This window comes from Opisthorchis viverrini (assembly GCF_000715545.1).
Source record: "Opisthorchis viverrini unplaced genomic scaffold opera_v5_453, whole genome shotgun sequence".
NCBI lineage: Eukaryota > Metazoa > Platyhelminthes > Trematoda > Opisthorchiida > Opisthorchiidae > Opisthorchis > Opisthorchis viverrini.
In genome coordinates this window covers 265,033-282,668 of record NW_008752111.1, presented here as the reverse complement: position 1 = coordinate 282,668, position 17,636 = coordinate 265,033, and the positions used below count along the sequence as shown (strand labels likewise).

General features: G+C 42.0%; 1 protein-coding gene across 1 annotated transcript; it reads right to left on the bottom strand.

Annotated features, from left to right (window-relative positions):
• Window positions 1–10,024: 10,024 nt before the first annotated feature.
• Window positions 10,025–12,529, bottom strand: T265_11147 (hypothetical protein; the record flags this gene model as incomplete). The annotated part of the gene is made up of 2 exons (XM_009177729.1): window positions 10,025–10,306; window positions 12,415–12,529. The coding sequence occupies 2 exons, from the start codon at window positions 12,527–12,529 to the stop codon at window positions 10,140–10,142; spliced, it is 282 nt and encodes a 93-aa protein (XP_009175993.1).
• Window positions 12,530–17,636: the final 5,107 nt, after the last annotated feature.

Below are 17,636 nucleotides of genomic sequence, written 5' to 3'. Positions count from 1 at the left end.
CGCTTGCTTACAGGACACCACATAATCCATCGCCTCACTTCTCTTTTTGTGCCAGCAAGCCCTCTGCCGAAGTAAGCTGTACGTTTTGGTGCCTCCTGTATGTGTCATCTCATGGCACGATAAGCTTCCATCTCAAGACGCGACGTTTCACGGGCAGCACAACATCCGAATCGGTGGCGTTCCAGGGATTCATGCCAGCTTCACTCAGATTCAGCCTGTCCAAATGACTCTGGAAAGTGTCCAATTCCTTGTATCCCTCTCCGTTCTCAATGCCCCTTCTTTTCAATAATGCGGCTACAGCTTTCCGTAACACAAGGTTTTGCCAATGGGGTTGCAACAACCTTCCGGGATCCTGTTCGATGACGAGGATATTTGTCCAAATCGTGATCCTGTGGGACTCATCTTCAGCCTCTGGTCTTGACAGCCAGTCATCCTATTAGTTCTCCTTCCTTGACACGTGCTAGAACGTGAATTTGTACTCTTGCAACCGGAGTGCCCAGCGCGCGAGCAATCCGCAAGGATATCTGGTGGTCCTGGGGTATGTGATCGGTTTCGACATGAAACCTTAGTCCAAGCAGATATGCCCTCCACGTATTCAGGGCCCAAACGATCGCTAAACATTCTTTCTCAATGATCGAGCATTTCTCTTCAGCGGCCTCCAATTGAATTGCGTGATCTGGTTACGAACTGCTGTGAAAAGGATATTGTCTTTGTACACAGCAACATTCTGTGGAGTCTTCTTCAAACGAAGCATCTATCTCCGGAACGTGAATGGTGTCCCAGACAAACCAAACGGCATCCGTCTAAATTAATATTGGATGCTTCCAACCATCAGCGCCGTGTTTTCCAGGTCCTCCGCGCCGAATGGTATTCACCAGTATCCGGAACGCAAGTCAGACACACCGAAATATCGAAAGTGTTGGAGAGAAGCGAAAATATCTGCAACCGAAGGCACAGCTACAACCCAATTCACGGGCAGTTCAGTCAAGCAAAACCTGTATTTTCCTTTCGCCTACCTTACAAGCACAACCGGGGAGTTGTACTCACTTTTGGCCTCCTCAGTCATCCCGTTTTTCAACATCACTTGAATTCGTTTGTGGACTTCCTCCCATAGATCGAGTGGCGACGGACGGGTGCCGTTAGGTTAAAAGCATTCGGACGAGAGTGGAATTTCGTGTTCAGTCAACGGGCAGAAAACAAATGGATCTTCATCACCCACAAACAGTCCGGTATATTCCTCGACCACGGCCTGGAATGACGGCACTTTACACGACGGACAGGCAGCTCGCTCACGGCAGTGTTCTCACGGCTGGCGCGCACGGTCTGCATTCAGCTTGGTTCCCTCTGCCTTAGCGATACCCCTGCTCCTGTATCAATCAAACACAGCTCCCCTTTACGTTCATCTCAGTAACGGCCTGTATGTTAGCCTTTGTCACTATACTAATCGCAACCCACTCAGAAAAAGATGAGTATTCCGAAATTTGAGCATTTACAAGTTACCGGATAGAACAACATTGATTCCTGCAGTGGCCAGACTTGCCATAATTGTAGCACCGGCTAGTTCGAGCGTGCCACCGCGATTCCGTTTTTTGGCTTCAAGCTGCTCCGTCAGTTAGCCTAATCTGGTCTACAGTTTCTCCCATTGCGAACCATTCCCTTCTCCTGTGATTGCAACATGACTAGAGGTGCCTCGGTCAATTCTGGTGCAAGATGCACCAGCCCCTCCAAACTCAGTTTGTCCGTTGCTCTCGCCAACCGTAACTGGGCACCAGGCGCACGGTGCACGTTTTCGGCGGACTAGCCGGACAGCAGCTGCTGGCGCAACACTCCGTCTAGTCCAGCAAAGCCCGATTCAACGACTGTTGCAGGCTGGCAAAGAACACGATTGTGTCACATCCAGGTTCTATCTTGGCCGCCCCATAGCTTCCTCGTGGTCGGTCGGTGTGTTGAACTCCACTGCAAGCGTTTTCTCCGCGGCAGCCCAACCCATCTTACGAGAGCTCATTCTGGCCGCATTCGCAGCCGCCTTTGCTCGGCCTCTGAGGAGGCCCTCAGCGCCAACTTACTCTAACCGGTATCCAGTTTAGCAGCCTCCATAACCTTTTTGAAGACCTCCAGCAAGGTCCGAACATACCCACCTTCAAAAGGTTTTTCATCCTTATCTCGGTCGTGGTAACAAATGAAGGAGAGAAGGTCCTTGATGCGGAGTTGTTTATTAGAGAACGTCAGCTGAACAGCTACGGACTATTGGACAGGGAAGCAAGTCTCTCATATGCAGCCTGTTTATAAAAACTGAGTATCCGCTTTCTTCTCAAACGCGCCCTCCTGAACTTTCCTGAATGCTCCTTGACCACCACTCAAACGTAAACGAATGCCACAAAGTAGTCGCACCAATTCCGCGATAAATCTCACTTTTTAATAGACGCAAAGCGGATTTATGAGAAAACACACCACTCGCATGTTTCATCACTAGTATCCACCGTTACACCACAACTATCCACTCGCAGCCTTTATTTAACAACATGCGTTTTGCTTCATTGACACTGATGATGAAACAGACGAACAAGAGTCTTACTTATCCTGAAATGACGAGCACTGTCACGATAAAATCACTGCTCAACCAGTCACTAATTGACTGACAGTTTTGGCCTCTGAAGCGAGTTTTGAAAAATTTAAATGATGAAACATCGTTTGGTAGAATTCTGAGGAATTACGACTCCTGTCTTTTCCAGCAATTGTTATGCAACAAAATAAAATAGTCAACACAACTCAAGATCTCTATTCTTCTTATCATTTTGACACTGATGTCTTTTTCGAATATTATCAATAACGGCGAAGTAGAGAAGAAAACTGAAATTAGGACACTCCCACATCACTGGTGAATTTCCATTATAGTCAAGTGTAGACCCTTACTGAATCTAAAACATAGATATCGCATTTGACTGATCTTACCATTCCTGGGTCCCGTCAATGGCAACAAAGCAAGTGAATCATATTTACTCACAAAGTGACGCTCTGCACAGCACGTTCGGCTCTCACGTTACAGAAATCAGTTACATCACCACCGTGTTACGTTAAGCCAATGACAGAGTCAGCCTACGCCGACCAAAGTTTGGAGGAATAGCAAATGTACAATGTACTTGCTAAGAATGTGCATTCTGGTTATACTTGGTTGGCGAAACAATGTCATTCCCAGTATCCACTTTTAAGAACATCTCTGGTCATCTCGGTACCTAAACTCTCAGTACCCTGCGTATATCAGTCTGCCCTTTGGCGAAGAATTCCGAAACTCATGGACGCCACTGTTGAACATGATATGTCATCCTCCGCGGAACGGGCCTAAGGACGGCTGATCGTTTTCTCTATGTACCCAGAAATTCAATGCCTTTTGCAGACAACAATGCTGTCTCCCAAAAGAAACATTGGGTTGCCAAACAGCATGCGTTTGTCAGTCATCCGTCAATCGTTAACAGCTGTCAGAAAAATGGAAAAGGTTAAAAACGGGGCGGAATTGTGCGTAAATTCTTCCTGTGAGCTGGGTATAACGAGGGAGACAAGGGAAACCCTATCAAGGTAATTTGGATGGATGCATTTTTAGGACCGGATTTCCGGAACCTAGCTAGACAATCTTCGGAAAACTCATAATCTGGCTCACTTTGTCGATCCAAAAAAGAGGAAATTAATTCTAATTCACAACGAGATTTTGTGTTTCATTCGTTTCTGTGAACCCACAGAGGATTATCTGGTGGACGAAAATAGCTGGTTTTATAATCGCCTTTAAGTACTTCTGTGCTAACACGGATTGTTCAAGCAAAATTTGCTGATGGAACCTTTGGTAAAACACGTCGTTACTTCTGGAAAAATCTGTTTCTACGCTGACTCATCCAAGAAGTAGGTATGATTATCTATTCAAGGTAGCCTGTAAATAATCGCGGATTTAATAATAATTAAAACAGAATCCCTCGAGTTGACGGCTTCTCAATCAGTTCCAAGCTATTTTTCAGAGTGATGTGCGTTGCCATCAAATTGAGGGGAGAACTGTCAGTGCGGAAATCTGTAAAGAGGCATTCGTAACTTTGAATTCGACGTGGACCTGCTACGAATTAATTCAAACGTAATTTTGAGGAAAGTGTGCTATCAAGGGAGAAAACATAAGCTTTGGATTTGAGTGATGGAAAGCTGAAGGTGGTGCCTGCTGACTGGTGGTAGTAGTCATTGAGAATTATTGGCCTCTGGAGACCACAGTCTCGTCTGTCGCATTTCACTCTGGTTAACATAATTGTATCCCCACATGTTTGTGTTCCATTAAATGGTCTACGCTGTATAATAACTTAAAAAGTGGATGTATGTGGTAGCAAAATAAACAACTGCTCAGGTTTTTCCTCTCTCTCTGACGAGCTGACACTCGATGAGGCAATACACGTGCAATCGGACGCGTGAATTTCATGATTAACAGCTGCACTTAAATGTCCAAGCAACCATTATCTATGAATAAATGAACCCCACATAACCTACACCTTCATACAGAAAATATGTGGGTCATCATTTTCTCGCAGTCCTCGGTAAATTTCATTGGTAATGTGTGAAAATTGTGCGCATTACTTATCCACATGTGATCCCGAATTATTCAGTTCATAAAAGAGCGAGAATGCATTAAATCTAATCCATTTGAGCCCCCCAAACAGCAATGACTATAAATTAATTTGAAAAGTATGGTATCAAACCTCATCCAAAAGAGGCGCTGTATGGACAATTTTAGAGTGGTCGAGAAAATGTGAGTCCATGGTATATAAACAGGCTTTATACGGGCCTAAAATATCACCATCAATCAAAGGTCGTAGATCACAGACAATAAAAATCTTGTGGCTATGCCTTACTCTGCTATCTGAATGTAATCGAACCATTCATAAAAGATGCGTGGCGATTTTGCAAATAATCGCATAATTAAGACCGAACTCACTTGTGTGAACATAATTGGACATCAAGGCTTCCAACTTTTGGCAATAATTAGAAGTAGCTTTAGGCAGATTTCCTCGAAATATTGGGAAAAAACGCAGCTCATCAGGCACATATACTGCGTGTCTACTCATTTCAATCACTACTACTTGTGATGGCAGCTCCTGGCTAGTATGCTTGTGTGGTGCTTTGTGGAGACACCGGGTGTCGCACTGGGACATGGCTGTGTTGGTGGATAAGATCTATATTGCACCATCTGGTGCTTTGGAGACTTGGTAATGGTTTCTGCAGTTTTTCCCGCTAGTCCCTCACATTTTTGTCACCTTAAGAGACTCATGCGCAGTAGCATACCGGGCTCCGAGCAAACCGCCTGTCATACAAACTACCCACATTACACCGACTGCTGAAATGCAAGTCACTATGCAATCGCAGACCTCCGAGGCCGTATGGGTTCCAGGTTCACTATCAAGGATTCTGCGTCAGCTGTAGAGTCCAGATGAGTAGCATCCGTCGGCCATGGGAACTGTTTTTCCAGCGACCGAGGCATTCTCTGTTTAAAACGGTCACATCACTATAATCACTGATGGTTTAGCTCACTGGTCGTTTTTTAAAACCAGTCACACGGACCAACTGAAAGTATATTTGATCCCGTCCGGCTTTCCGGGCCTCTTCCGTATCCACCAGGCTTCAACGTATGTGCACACACTGACGTCGGATAATCTGTCGAGTGGAGATTTTTCCCCTAGACCGAAGTGCAGTTCTGACTGACGTATAGTACTGGAGCGGGCTTGGAAGCACCTTTATTCTGGTAAAACTTCAAATTCTGTGCAGAAATGTGTCCATTTTATTGCCGAATGAAGTTACACACATACCCCGCAATCACCACGATATCTGAGCTCTTGGCTCGGCTCAACAGGACATTCAGAGCGTCATAAAATTTGTCTCTTTTGGTGTCAGAGACACAGTCAGGTATTACGTAACTGGAATCGACAAACAGAAATTGATCAACTTCCCGCTTGTGAGACAACTCCACGAATGTTTCCAGGCAAACCACGAATTGATAACTGTCAACAGGTGCACAGTCAAGCAAGGGTCCTTCCGCCGTATAGAATAGGATGGGACCAACCCGAACATATTCCGCCGCAGTGGCCACTGGATCACCGAAATAACCTCACCTCAAGCAAAAGGAGAGGAGTGGAGCAGTTATCTCACTCGCAGTACTGACAGTTTGTTGCTTGTTTCTGATACATAGCACACAAGTGCCAGGCAGGTTCAGTGTGAGATCAAACGTAGCTTCTTGTCTTGATTACCTCAGTGTGATTTGTTTCTGATACGTAGCACACAAGTGCCAAGCAGGTTCAGTGTGAGGTCAAGAGTAGCTTCTTGTCTTGATCGCCTCAGTGTGAAAACATTGAGAGCAGTAAGATAGCCTGAGTGTGGGGCTTGAAGACTGATTTTGAGCTGCATGAGGATTTTGGGGTCGGATAAAGCGCAGTTTGCAGGTTGATTGCAAAACCAGTATGTACAGAGCGAGTCATGAAAAGGGTTGGGAGAGAGGAAAGTAAAATATGCAAAGGAGAAAGAAGGGAGGCGTCAACAGCAGTCTGTTTTCAATTACCCGTCATTCTGTATGCAGCAAGTAAGGCGATCTGGCTGGTGGCACCACACGACGGCCGATCATTGTATGTGGGCTGAGTTATGGCCTGAGTGCCAAGACCTACACATAATAAAAATTAGGGTCCTTAGCTAAAGCCACTGCCTAAAAACAGTTATCAGAAGATTGCTGTATTTCGTGAGAAGTGCTTGTGAATTACCATTTTCGTAGAACCCGTCACCATATGTGTTCCAGCTCCCAACATGGAGGGCAAGGATAATGTATTAGTCAGATCTCCAAGCACTGACCAACCGGGTATTAGAGATCCGTGAGTGTCGCACGGATATCCATCAATAAATCTCAGTGGGTCGCGTTATGGTCCAAACCCTTCGTAATAGGTTTTAGACTCTGTTGCCGCTAGTGATAATTTTATGTGGCCATTTTGATGAACAAACACTACCTGTGTGACGTGCTACCAGTGCAATATGTCCTTTATTACTTTTGTGTATTTTTAAGATTTCTTCAGGTTTCACTATCTTGACATCCGAAAACAGTATGAACTAAAGAACGATTTACTAATACATGTTCTTTAAAAGGCACTCATTTATTTCATATGATCTCAATTTTTGGCTATGATTTTGAGCGGTGAGTACCACAGAATCCAACGTAGCGAGTAATACAAACGACACATTATTCCGACACCATCTGAGAGAGTGTAACTTAGTCTTATTGAAGCGCACTGGGAAGTTTCCGTGTTGAAATTGGGATGCAGTTTAGATGCAAAGTTGAGGAAACAAAGTGATTTGGAGTACTCTTCTGTCGATAGCCATATTTCTGGGCGACATATTCAAGCGCATAGTACTTCTGACTCAAATTACTTTCTATACCGCATCATGATGAACAGGAGCCATTCTAAGGACGCAAAAACCAGTACATAATCAGTATTAAGAGTGCCAACCTAACGTTTTCTTTTAGGCTTCCATATAAGCCACGACAAATATGCGTGGTAGAAATTAAAATCACAGACCTGGACTGCTCTCTCTAATGCTCACTGGAAAGCTTCCGGTTTAAACAGCACATTATATTGTTATCACTTTCAACAAGCATTCACAATTTCACTCTACAATAATTCTGTTTACTCGGGATATATGCGTTTTGTAGAAAGTCACTTTTTCGCGGAAACAACAAGTACACTAGTTTTTGCAAAAAAGTTTATAATTTTTGGCAGATTTAACGCCAACCTTCCTAATATGCGGAGATAAATCCCATAGAGACGTTAGTGGCCCCAGCCCAACATGTCCAACCGGAGGTATCAGAGAAATTTTTCGCATTTCTTTTGGCTTATTAGCTGTTGAAATGAGGTGGTGCCAAATCTCTCAGTGACTTGACAATGAAATAAATAGTCTTTTCTTTGAATGTTAGCATCATATTGTGAACGAGTGGACAGCATCAGTTTAGCTGTTAGAAAGATTGGTATCTCATGTGACATCGTACAGAACCCATTGATCTATTTGAAAGTTCATTGTGAAAATTTTGACCTTAAGTTCAATAGACTAACGTTTTATCCAGACCAGGTCAGATGTTTGGGAGGTTTTGGTGGAGTGATCAAACAGTAATATTCTCGGTGATGTTCTCTGCACGCAACGGTTGAGGGCCTGGAACAATCCAGTACTATTTTGGCCAGTGATCTGAGAAACAATGGACGCAAGAAATCACTTAAGAAATGATTTTTACTCCTTCTGGTTTTCATTACATTTGGAAAACGTCCGGAACAGGTTAAAGTTTTGCACGTCAATGGGCTATACAAAACAGATATATTCTAAGTGATAAATTGATCGGTGGACTGTAGAAAAAGTTACTACCGATCTTAAACAAACCGATTAACCACCCATATCCAGAGGTTCAACTGAGGACTTAATTGAAGAATTAATGATGTGAGTACCCATTGCAGTGAATTTAGGGTGGCACAAGCTGCGGCCCTTAAATATGTTGCTTGTGGGTAGAAGTGGAGGATCTACGTCAGTGTAACAATCGCTTCGGCTAAAGGGGAGATTCCAGGCTGTTTCATCACCTCTCATGTTTGGAGCAAGACGTTTGAACATCCCGGAATTCATTCAGATAGATGCATCTTAAGCCATCGAGTGTATACTAGAATCGAATGTGCCTTATAGTGTCCTTGTGGATTACAAAGCTTTGCTGGAAGCGAAAAAAGGGAGCTCATATTTTGGCTAGTTTAGTGAGCAAATTGCACCGACATTTTCATAAATAAAGTGTCAACGTTTCTGTAGAACTAACAGAAAACAATTCGGCTCAACAATTTATCAACTGTTACTCTAGAGTACTTGCTGTAGCGCACCTAAAAGGAAGCATTGTAAACAATCACCTTTGAGTTACCAAGCTTTAGGTCTTTTATACGCGCGTTGTGTAGCCATATGCAATAAGTACTTAATAATTTTGCGCAACGGGTTTACTAAATACTAAGAGAATAATATAGGGAAGGTCATTGTCGCCCACATCATGAGTATAGCAGGACGTCTCCATAGAATACACTGAGTATCATTTTGTCTACGCAACCCTGTTTCGTATGTCTTATTAGAATTTAGCTTCCAAACAATGGGGTTGAGAACCACTTACTCTCCAAAGTTTTCATGCTTATTAGAATATCTTTAGGCACACACAATAAGTTTCGTTTACCTTGCAATGCTCAGGCTTCTTTCCTCCTAATTCAGTGAGGCAGTTATGGCTTCGTGTTTTAATCAGTGAACCGTCGTATGTGATCACATTGTCCAAAAGGACTTCAAATATCCAACATGATACTGTGTTTTACCGATTAGAGTGAAACCATGGACTTAAGATTCTCCCTTTACATCGACAGACGTTTTCGGTGTGCGATATCTTGGACGGAGCGCATTGTACTGTGCACCCGTTCAGGTCATGTGTTCAAAATTTTGTCTCTTAAACTGCAAGACGTGTACGTATGAATGTACCGGGCTGACAAAACCCCTATATTTTGTATCGATGACAGGATGACGCAAGAAAGACTAAGACCTCTTTCAATAGAAACCAAATGCCCATGAGCTCTACGTAAGCTAGTTAGACTGTCGCTTTTGCTTACATTGCAAGATGTGTATATGTGATACTCCCAGGCTAACAAAACCAGTATATTTTTTCTCGAGACCCTTCAAAAGATCAATCTAGCAACAGTCATCTGTTGGTTTACAAGTTGCAGTCCTCTTAACCTGTGTAACACTTGAAGTGCACACTTAGTTTGACGTACATTTCTTGTCACATTTGCGTAGATACTGTGGGACAGGCAATGTATCAGCCGTCGCACACGCGTAAACGTTTTGTAGCACATAAACAATAAGACGTAAGATCTATTGTTGACAATTTTTATTTGAGTTGCAAGATGTATGGATAGACTCAGTGTTAACATTTCAAATAATATTATATTGTGCTTCACTGAGCGAACCCCGGATACAACACTGAAAACAATTTATGATTGAAACGGACACAAGTTACAGTAGCACAACAAACATTAGTAATAAGATCGCTCCTGACTCCTCACTCCTCATACATTCTTTCGTTTCTAACGACCACAAGTCGCCATACAATCTTCCCGTGATTCAAAATTATTTCCGTTACCACCGCACCCTCCGTAGTAGAACAGTTCACATTCACCTGTCTGCGGATTAAATGCAAAGCGCGGTATCATGGCTCGACACATGCCCACTGACGGAGGAAGGTTGCAGAATTCTACAATAGAAGAAGAACGGTAATTGATAAAAGCGCTCGGGATTTTATCAGTTGTCCAGAATGAAAGCATTTCTTATGGTTATAAAGATAAATAGAGGTGAGGAATGCCATTAAGTGTCTCCTGTTTGCCAGTCGAAAGTGCACATTTTTGCATCTGTTTATAGGAATAAGTTAAACTACAAGCACAGGCTACAATTTGTCTACTTGGAAATTGTTGCTCGGATGAAAACAACGTTGGGTTGTATGTTTGAAAGGTTTGTACCTACATTCGATGATGAAGAGTTATTAATTCTGCCAAGTCAACAAAATAAGAGGCCATTGCCTTTGGACAAGTATGCATAAGAGACCAAAACGGTGGCTGTTCTAAGTAGACTTGGGATCTGTAAAAGGATAAATTTAAAATGCTAAAACACAATTCTCAGGTAAATCAGCTAGTAAATAAGAATACTTACGGAAAGAAGTATCTGTCGAAATTTTCCTTGCGGCAGTCATATCTTTGGATCTCCGAGAGCAGTCTCAATGTGAGAATAGTCACTTTATAGACTAAGCAAGTTTTATGGGAATCTGAGCACCCCCACTGCTTCTCTTCTGCTTCCTGTTATCCATGGTGTTACAATAAAAGTGAGACTTCGAATAATTTGTCCCAGCATCCTTCGTACAATGTTGTACGCGTCAGTTCCAAAAAGCCCAGACATTATTGTGGCCGTTTTACGAAGAGCGCATTCTTAAGAGTCATCATGAAGAAAATGTTTGGTAAATAATTTTCGACATATCATATTGGCAGTGAATCCACCAGTGGTGCAGTTTTGTAGACTAAAAGATCCCGAAGAGCGCATTCTTAAGAGTCATCATGAGGAAAATGTTTGGTAACTAATTTTCGACATATCATATTGGCAGTAAATCCACCAGTGGTGGAGTTTTGTAGACTAAAAGACCAAGTAATTATAGGTTCCTCTAGTCTCAAATGACTAGATGGGATGAATGCAGCTTGTCTGTGTTTCGGGCCATTGATTTGTCCAGCCATCATAGCTTTCAAGTGGTATTCTCGGAGAGGTAAAACTGTTTTGTAGTTTCGAGGAGCGGGTTAGCCCTAATACTCGATTATAAGCATCATACCTACTTTCCAACGTCTCCAAACAAGGATGGATAACTTGCACAAACAGGTAAGGAGGCAACACACTCAATCATGGATTCCAACAAATTTATTTGCCCTCACTTTCATTAAAAACACACTTTCGCAGCGTAATCAAGTACAGTTCATTGCGAAGCCAACAACCGTTGGCTTTCACAGCACCACAACTAGTGAGAAACGACTGGCCTCAAACTGAATGAAATAGATGATGTCAACTGGAAGGTACAGTTAGCTCTGCTTTAGATTGATTCATAGATGACGTAAAATGCTTGAACTTTGCATACTGCATATTAGCCGCATATTGATATCTTCAGACTACGGGATCATATTCTGGTCAGCTAACCAGAAGCGAGCCGTTTGAAAAACCGGCTCCTTCAAGTTACTTCTAAGGTCAACAAGGTACAACTTCTGTCAACAGATGTTTATCTGCATTCACAATGTTTGCACGCAAGCTATGTGCGTCCTTATGCAAACCGATCATTGTTTCATAAAATACTAACCAATGTTGCAGACATACTTTAGGTAACTGAGTTTGCAGATGATATGAATATTTATACTGTCGCATCTGTGAGCCAGGTAAAAACCTTCGTTGTCCGCCCCCATAACAGTACCTAAGGAAACAGCAAAAATCGCAATATAGCCCAATGTGTCATTTAGACTGACGAGCACCACCAGTAGATCCTGGGTAGGACATTAGAGGGGGATTGCCAGAAAACAACACTAACCAACGTGATTTAGAAGTTATAAAATCAATAATAAACACGAAATGGCCATTCTCAAAATAAACCACGATAATCAGTACGTGTTAGTGACAAGCAACATGAACTATTTGCCAGTAAATTGTCGCCTGTGACAGAGTTAGTGAATTTTTGTCTTCAGTGGGAGGTTGCAGTTTACTGCAAAATAAGGAAACCTAATAACATCTTATTCAGTGTTCAGGGAACTTGTATAAATGAGACGCACAGAAACCACTTACCGATGGGCTGAAAGAGTGCCGGAACTTTTCGATTCCATTTCCAGGCCTCTGTGTATTGCAAAGCGCACTCCAAAATCATAACGGACAGAAGAGAGGTAAACATGCTGTGTGCCATAATTGCAGACAGAAACTTTAGCCCTCTTTATATTTTCCGTCTATTTATACGAGTATTACTAGTGTGTTGTCCTTAATGTGAACTGGAAGTAACGGTCCTCGGTCCGCCTGTTCGGAAAAGTCCCAAATGAACTGTTCGAGGTTTTCTCTTAAATCAACAAGAGCATGTCCTCAAAACCATTAGTTTGAGTGTGTTCGAATGATACAGCACATATACTATTCTGTGTTTGTGGCAGTGGTTCTGAACTGTGAGCGAGGCTAAAAGAGATATGGGTAAAGCTGAACAGGATTTTATCCATCAGTTGAGTTGTCACTATGACCAAGTATGCCAATAAGGCGTTATCAACACACCTTGAAAAACGTATATTTACGCGTTACTAAGAGTGATTTGCGTACCAGCTTCTGTAAATAGCTCGCCAAACCACATCCATTATTGCATGATTTATCAGGACCGTCACAGGAAGTGCGTGAGAACAAACCAAGCGCACGACGAACTAAAGATATGGAAAACAGTAAGACTTTCCGGTCATTCTGTGTATTAGTAAATATTGTCCGTCGACAGCTCTCAGCATCGTCTTCCTCTTGAAGGTTGATTGATCTAGGGATATAGCAAAAGACTTTACAAACAAGTTTAATGAATTGAAACAGTGATACAATTGTTCCACTTTGGGGAATATCAGCGTGCTGCGCTTCAGCTTTTTAGGAAAGACGCAACATAAGGCAATGTAATCCACAGGGTGGTATCCTTTTGATAACGCGACCTCTCCACTGAGAACTCAAGGGAAATAACATTCTAGCGAGTACTTGGGTGACATCATCTTAAATTCTGACTGAAGTACCCTCAATACGAGCTGATATATCCAGCATTTCCTCACCCGTGTACAATCCAAATAAGTCGACTAAAATACCTCATTGAATTCGAACACTTCACTTTTGCTAATATTTTCAGGGAAAGGGAACATAACAGCCTGATAGCCTCTCAATTTTGTATGCGGGGACTGTGAGGTGCCATAGTAACTAAGCTACACTTTGTTACGTAGCTTTATATCAGGGATCACACGGATAAAATAGATCCCAGAAGAGTGAAACAGAACTACTGGGATTACCCGAGAATGGTCTGCTTGCTGAAGAGGCAGTCTTCTAGGTTCTTAGAAAGCTATATCCACGAAAGGGTAGTTTCTTACTCGGGCTGATTTGCATGTAGGACCATGAAGTCTAAGGCTATTCCTCAGTCAGCAAGGTCGCATTTATGTCTAAATGAATTAACAAACAGTACCGTCTGATGATTGCAGAAGAAAGAAAACACAGAAAGTTGACTTTCTGGCACCCCGAGATAACTCTGAAAGTACGCTTGTCATCATAAGTGTGCAGGGAAAGATTATCCATCAACAAACAAAACTAGACAAGTACTTCAAAACCGGAAACCACCTACGTAAAAGCATAAATTACTTGCGGTGTTTGGTACTCAGTGGTGCTTACAGACTTCATTAACAAACTACTAAATAATCTTTGTTCTGAGGCAGAAAGGGATCCTGACTAATCCTCCGAAATATTTATGATTCGTTTCTCCTGCTAAGAAGTTGTTTTACGATTTGAAGAATTAAGGATTTGTGCTTGGAGCAAGTAGCTGCCGGTGGTCGAGCCACTGTGTTCACTGATACGCTTGGAGATATGCCGCAGCTACTGGAAATCTCTGTATAAATTAGCGTCCTTAAAGTTTCTTTGATCAGGAGATTATCCGACAGGAGTATGTATTTTAGGACGAGCAACCTATTCATATCAGAGGGCCGTTGCATTAGATTTTTCGAAACATTCCTGAATAATATTAGGAAATTAGCTGATAATGCAAGCACGTTCGCTGTTTTGGATTTTGAAAATAAACGAAAGAAACAGTTCGATTAGTTTTTCACTTAAACTGATTCATTAGTCTAACAAATCCTATATTATCAAGCACGAATATATTGACGTGATAAGGCCACTAGAAACCCACTACCTTCTTACTTCAATGCAACAGTGTTAAGTTACTGTGCCATTTTTATGCTAATTCATAGAGGTGTGAAAAACGAATGCATATCTGTATGCTAAAAGCAGAACGTGTCATAGGTAATTTATGAACTTGTGTTCTCGTTTGTCACTAAAATTGCCACATACTTTTCGCATGAATGTGGATGACTGGAGAAGTGATTTGGCTTGAAAACTGAATACATGCTGAAGTTCGCTATAAAACATCCGAGTGGTCGGTAGTGTGAGGTGCAGCCTCATCAAATCAGTCCCACGAGTACATCGTTATCAGCTGCTGTTGCGATGAGGAACTCGCTGTTTATGCGAAAAATTACCAAAGACTCACACTAACCAAATGAAAATTTAAATGTAATAAAAACCAAAATTCTATACAACGAAATTAACCTCAGTATAAATGTGGTCTCCCTATATATCTGTCATTACCATGGCACATTGTGATTTTGAACAGACACCAGTGTTTGGAAAGATGTGCAGAGGATACTTAGACAATATTAATCGTAACCTCAGGACAGCTCACGACCCTAAAATTGAGCAGGATGTGAGGACTCTAAAAGAGTAATAAAGCAAACTGGGCCAGCTCAGTTTGTCACCATTTATGGCGTACAACGGAACACTGATAATAATTTCTTGGCACATCACAAGAGTGGCAGAGGAAGTTGAGTGGGCCTAATAAAATGAACAACCAGAAAGCACTAACGACATGGTCAGGAACCGAAAACTGAAGAGAATAATGACATTTCCAGCAGCCAACTTAACTCTGGAAAAAACGTTTACTTGATCCAGACGATCTTTGGGCGTATATTCAGGGCAGTGTATGACTTCTCTGTTTTTCTTGATATCTGTGACAGTTATTCTATTCTTTACTCCACAAAATGTGACATGGGAGATATTCTATAGAGGAAAATGTTGGTAGCTCAGCTATCGTAGATGGTGGTCGTTGGCTTGTTCGCTGAGCTGGGCAATTTGATTGCAAACGTTACCTCGATTGGTGATGAAACCTTTGCAATCAAATTGCCCAGCTCAGCGAACAAGCCAACGATCACCACATGGAAGATATGTTTCTGAATGCTCCATACCAAAGAATGACCGAAAACAGGTACCCTGTTTTGCCATATGCTTGGTTCTCCATTGATGAAGGCTGTACAGTGGAGGAGCGCAAATTAATGAACCAACTTTGATGTCCAATATTTACTCAACTATCTTATCTGGGATATCCTATTTACACACAGCCACATGGGATTGTCCCTAATAGGAATTAAGCCAAAAGGTTCACAATATGTGCCCCAAATTTAGCTAATAAGGTTATTGCATTCGTCCATATCCCCAGAGCCTTGTCCTCTGGGTACATTCTAATCAAATAATAACTGCGGTTTTATCGTTATCGTGGTCATATTTGCCCAGTTTAAGGTCACCAATTAATTTCACACCTCAGATTAGTGCGGTTCCATTGCTGTCATCAACTAATAGTCCTGATCGAGGTAATTTTTTAAAATAAATTTAGCAATCTCGTGTTTCCGCGAACTTTCAACTGATTTAGATGCTTGGAATCGAAAAGACCCACTGCAGCCACTAGTGTCTAACTGCACAACTGTGTATTTGGTAGTTTATGAAAAATTGCCGGGCGCCAAATTTGTTTTTAATTTACTTGTGGCAGCTCATTCACTGTCCATTTTAACTTCTCATTCGACTGAAACGTGCCATAATCTTCACACCATAAGCGCGCAAAGCCAGTAGATGTGATTTGAATCCTGTTTTCGTTGGCAGGATCTCGAAAGTTGTTTCAATTCCCATTAACTGAAAGAGATCCAAGACAGCAATCCACTTGCTAATGCGCATCAAATGATCTTTCGCGGTCTGCCAGAAAATATATAGACAAAAGTCACCTATGTTTTTTATCATTTAATGTGTGCCTATATAAGAACCAACACTGGGAGTCCTAAAACTGTCCGCTGAAAATGTTCAAAACAAGGCGAGAAACTGTTATGTTTTATTGGTTTTTGAAGTACTGTCGATTCTCTATTCGTAAAAATCTCTTACAGCCGCTTATATTCTTTTCTTCGCAACATAGCCAATCAGACATGGGCCGCCTCAGTCGCTAAACTATGCTGCGCAGATTTGGTCAAAATTGACGGGTCATAAACAAGCGGTGCTTAATGAAACAATTTTTAAAGGATGCCCACTCCGCGTTAAAGCACTGTTGCCTACTTGAAGAATGCGCACAGTACTCTATATGAAACTTCCTGAGTTTTTAGACGACCGAATGTATAAGGCCGACCAGGCTAGTTAGTGATGTTAACTGCCGACCAGATTAATCAAAATGTATTATGATCCAATATTTTTGTAAACAAAGCCACACATTTCTGCTCCAAACAATAGTATTGTCATTTCAGTAAGCTGTTTGTTGGGTTGCTTCTTAGCGTGGGTACGCTTACCTCGATTTGGTATTTCTGGTCGTCACGCGAGGAAGGCGATGATTAAACTATTTGACATATATTTAAAACAGCACTATGTCAAGGCAAGTGCTGTCAACGCAAGGCTGAAACCGTTGTTTTGCTTCATTGGACTAACGCAATAACCCTCTGTCACGGTTTACATAGAAATGAACATCGATGAATACCAGACCTAGAGGGCCCTCATCACCACTATTGTACGTTTAAATTTGCCTCTTGATGCGTTGTACAAGTATCTAACTTATTTGATGTACACATTCACAGCCACTCCAAACCGAAAGCGTTTTAGGTACCGTTACTCGGAATTAGTATGACACCAATGGTTTCATAGATAAACTGAGCTTTTACCGTACCTTTTTAATGCATATCAATCTCAAAATTTATTTTTGGTTGTGAGGACGTGTGTGGCGCATTAACCGGCAGGAATATTTGAGCTGACATGGTATAGCTAATGTTCACAAACTTTATTTTGGGCATATAAATGTATCTTCGCTACCCGCTTCCAACAACTAGTAATGAAATCCTCCAATCACGAACAATTATTTAGGTTAGGTTTTTGATAATATTTCACCGGATGCTACTCATGGCACATAACCAGACAAAGTCGTTGGATACCTTTCTGCATCCCTAAACTGT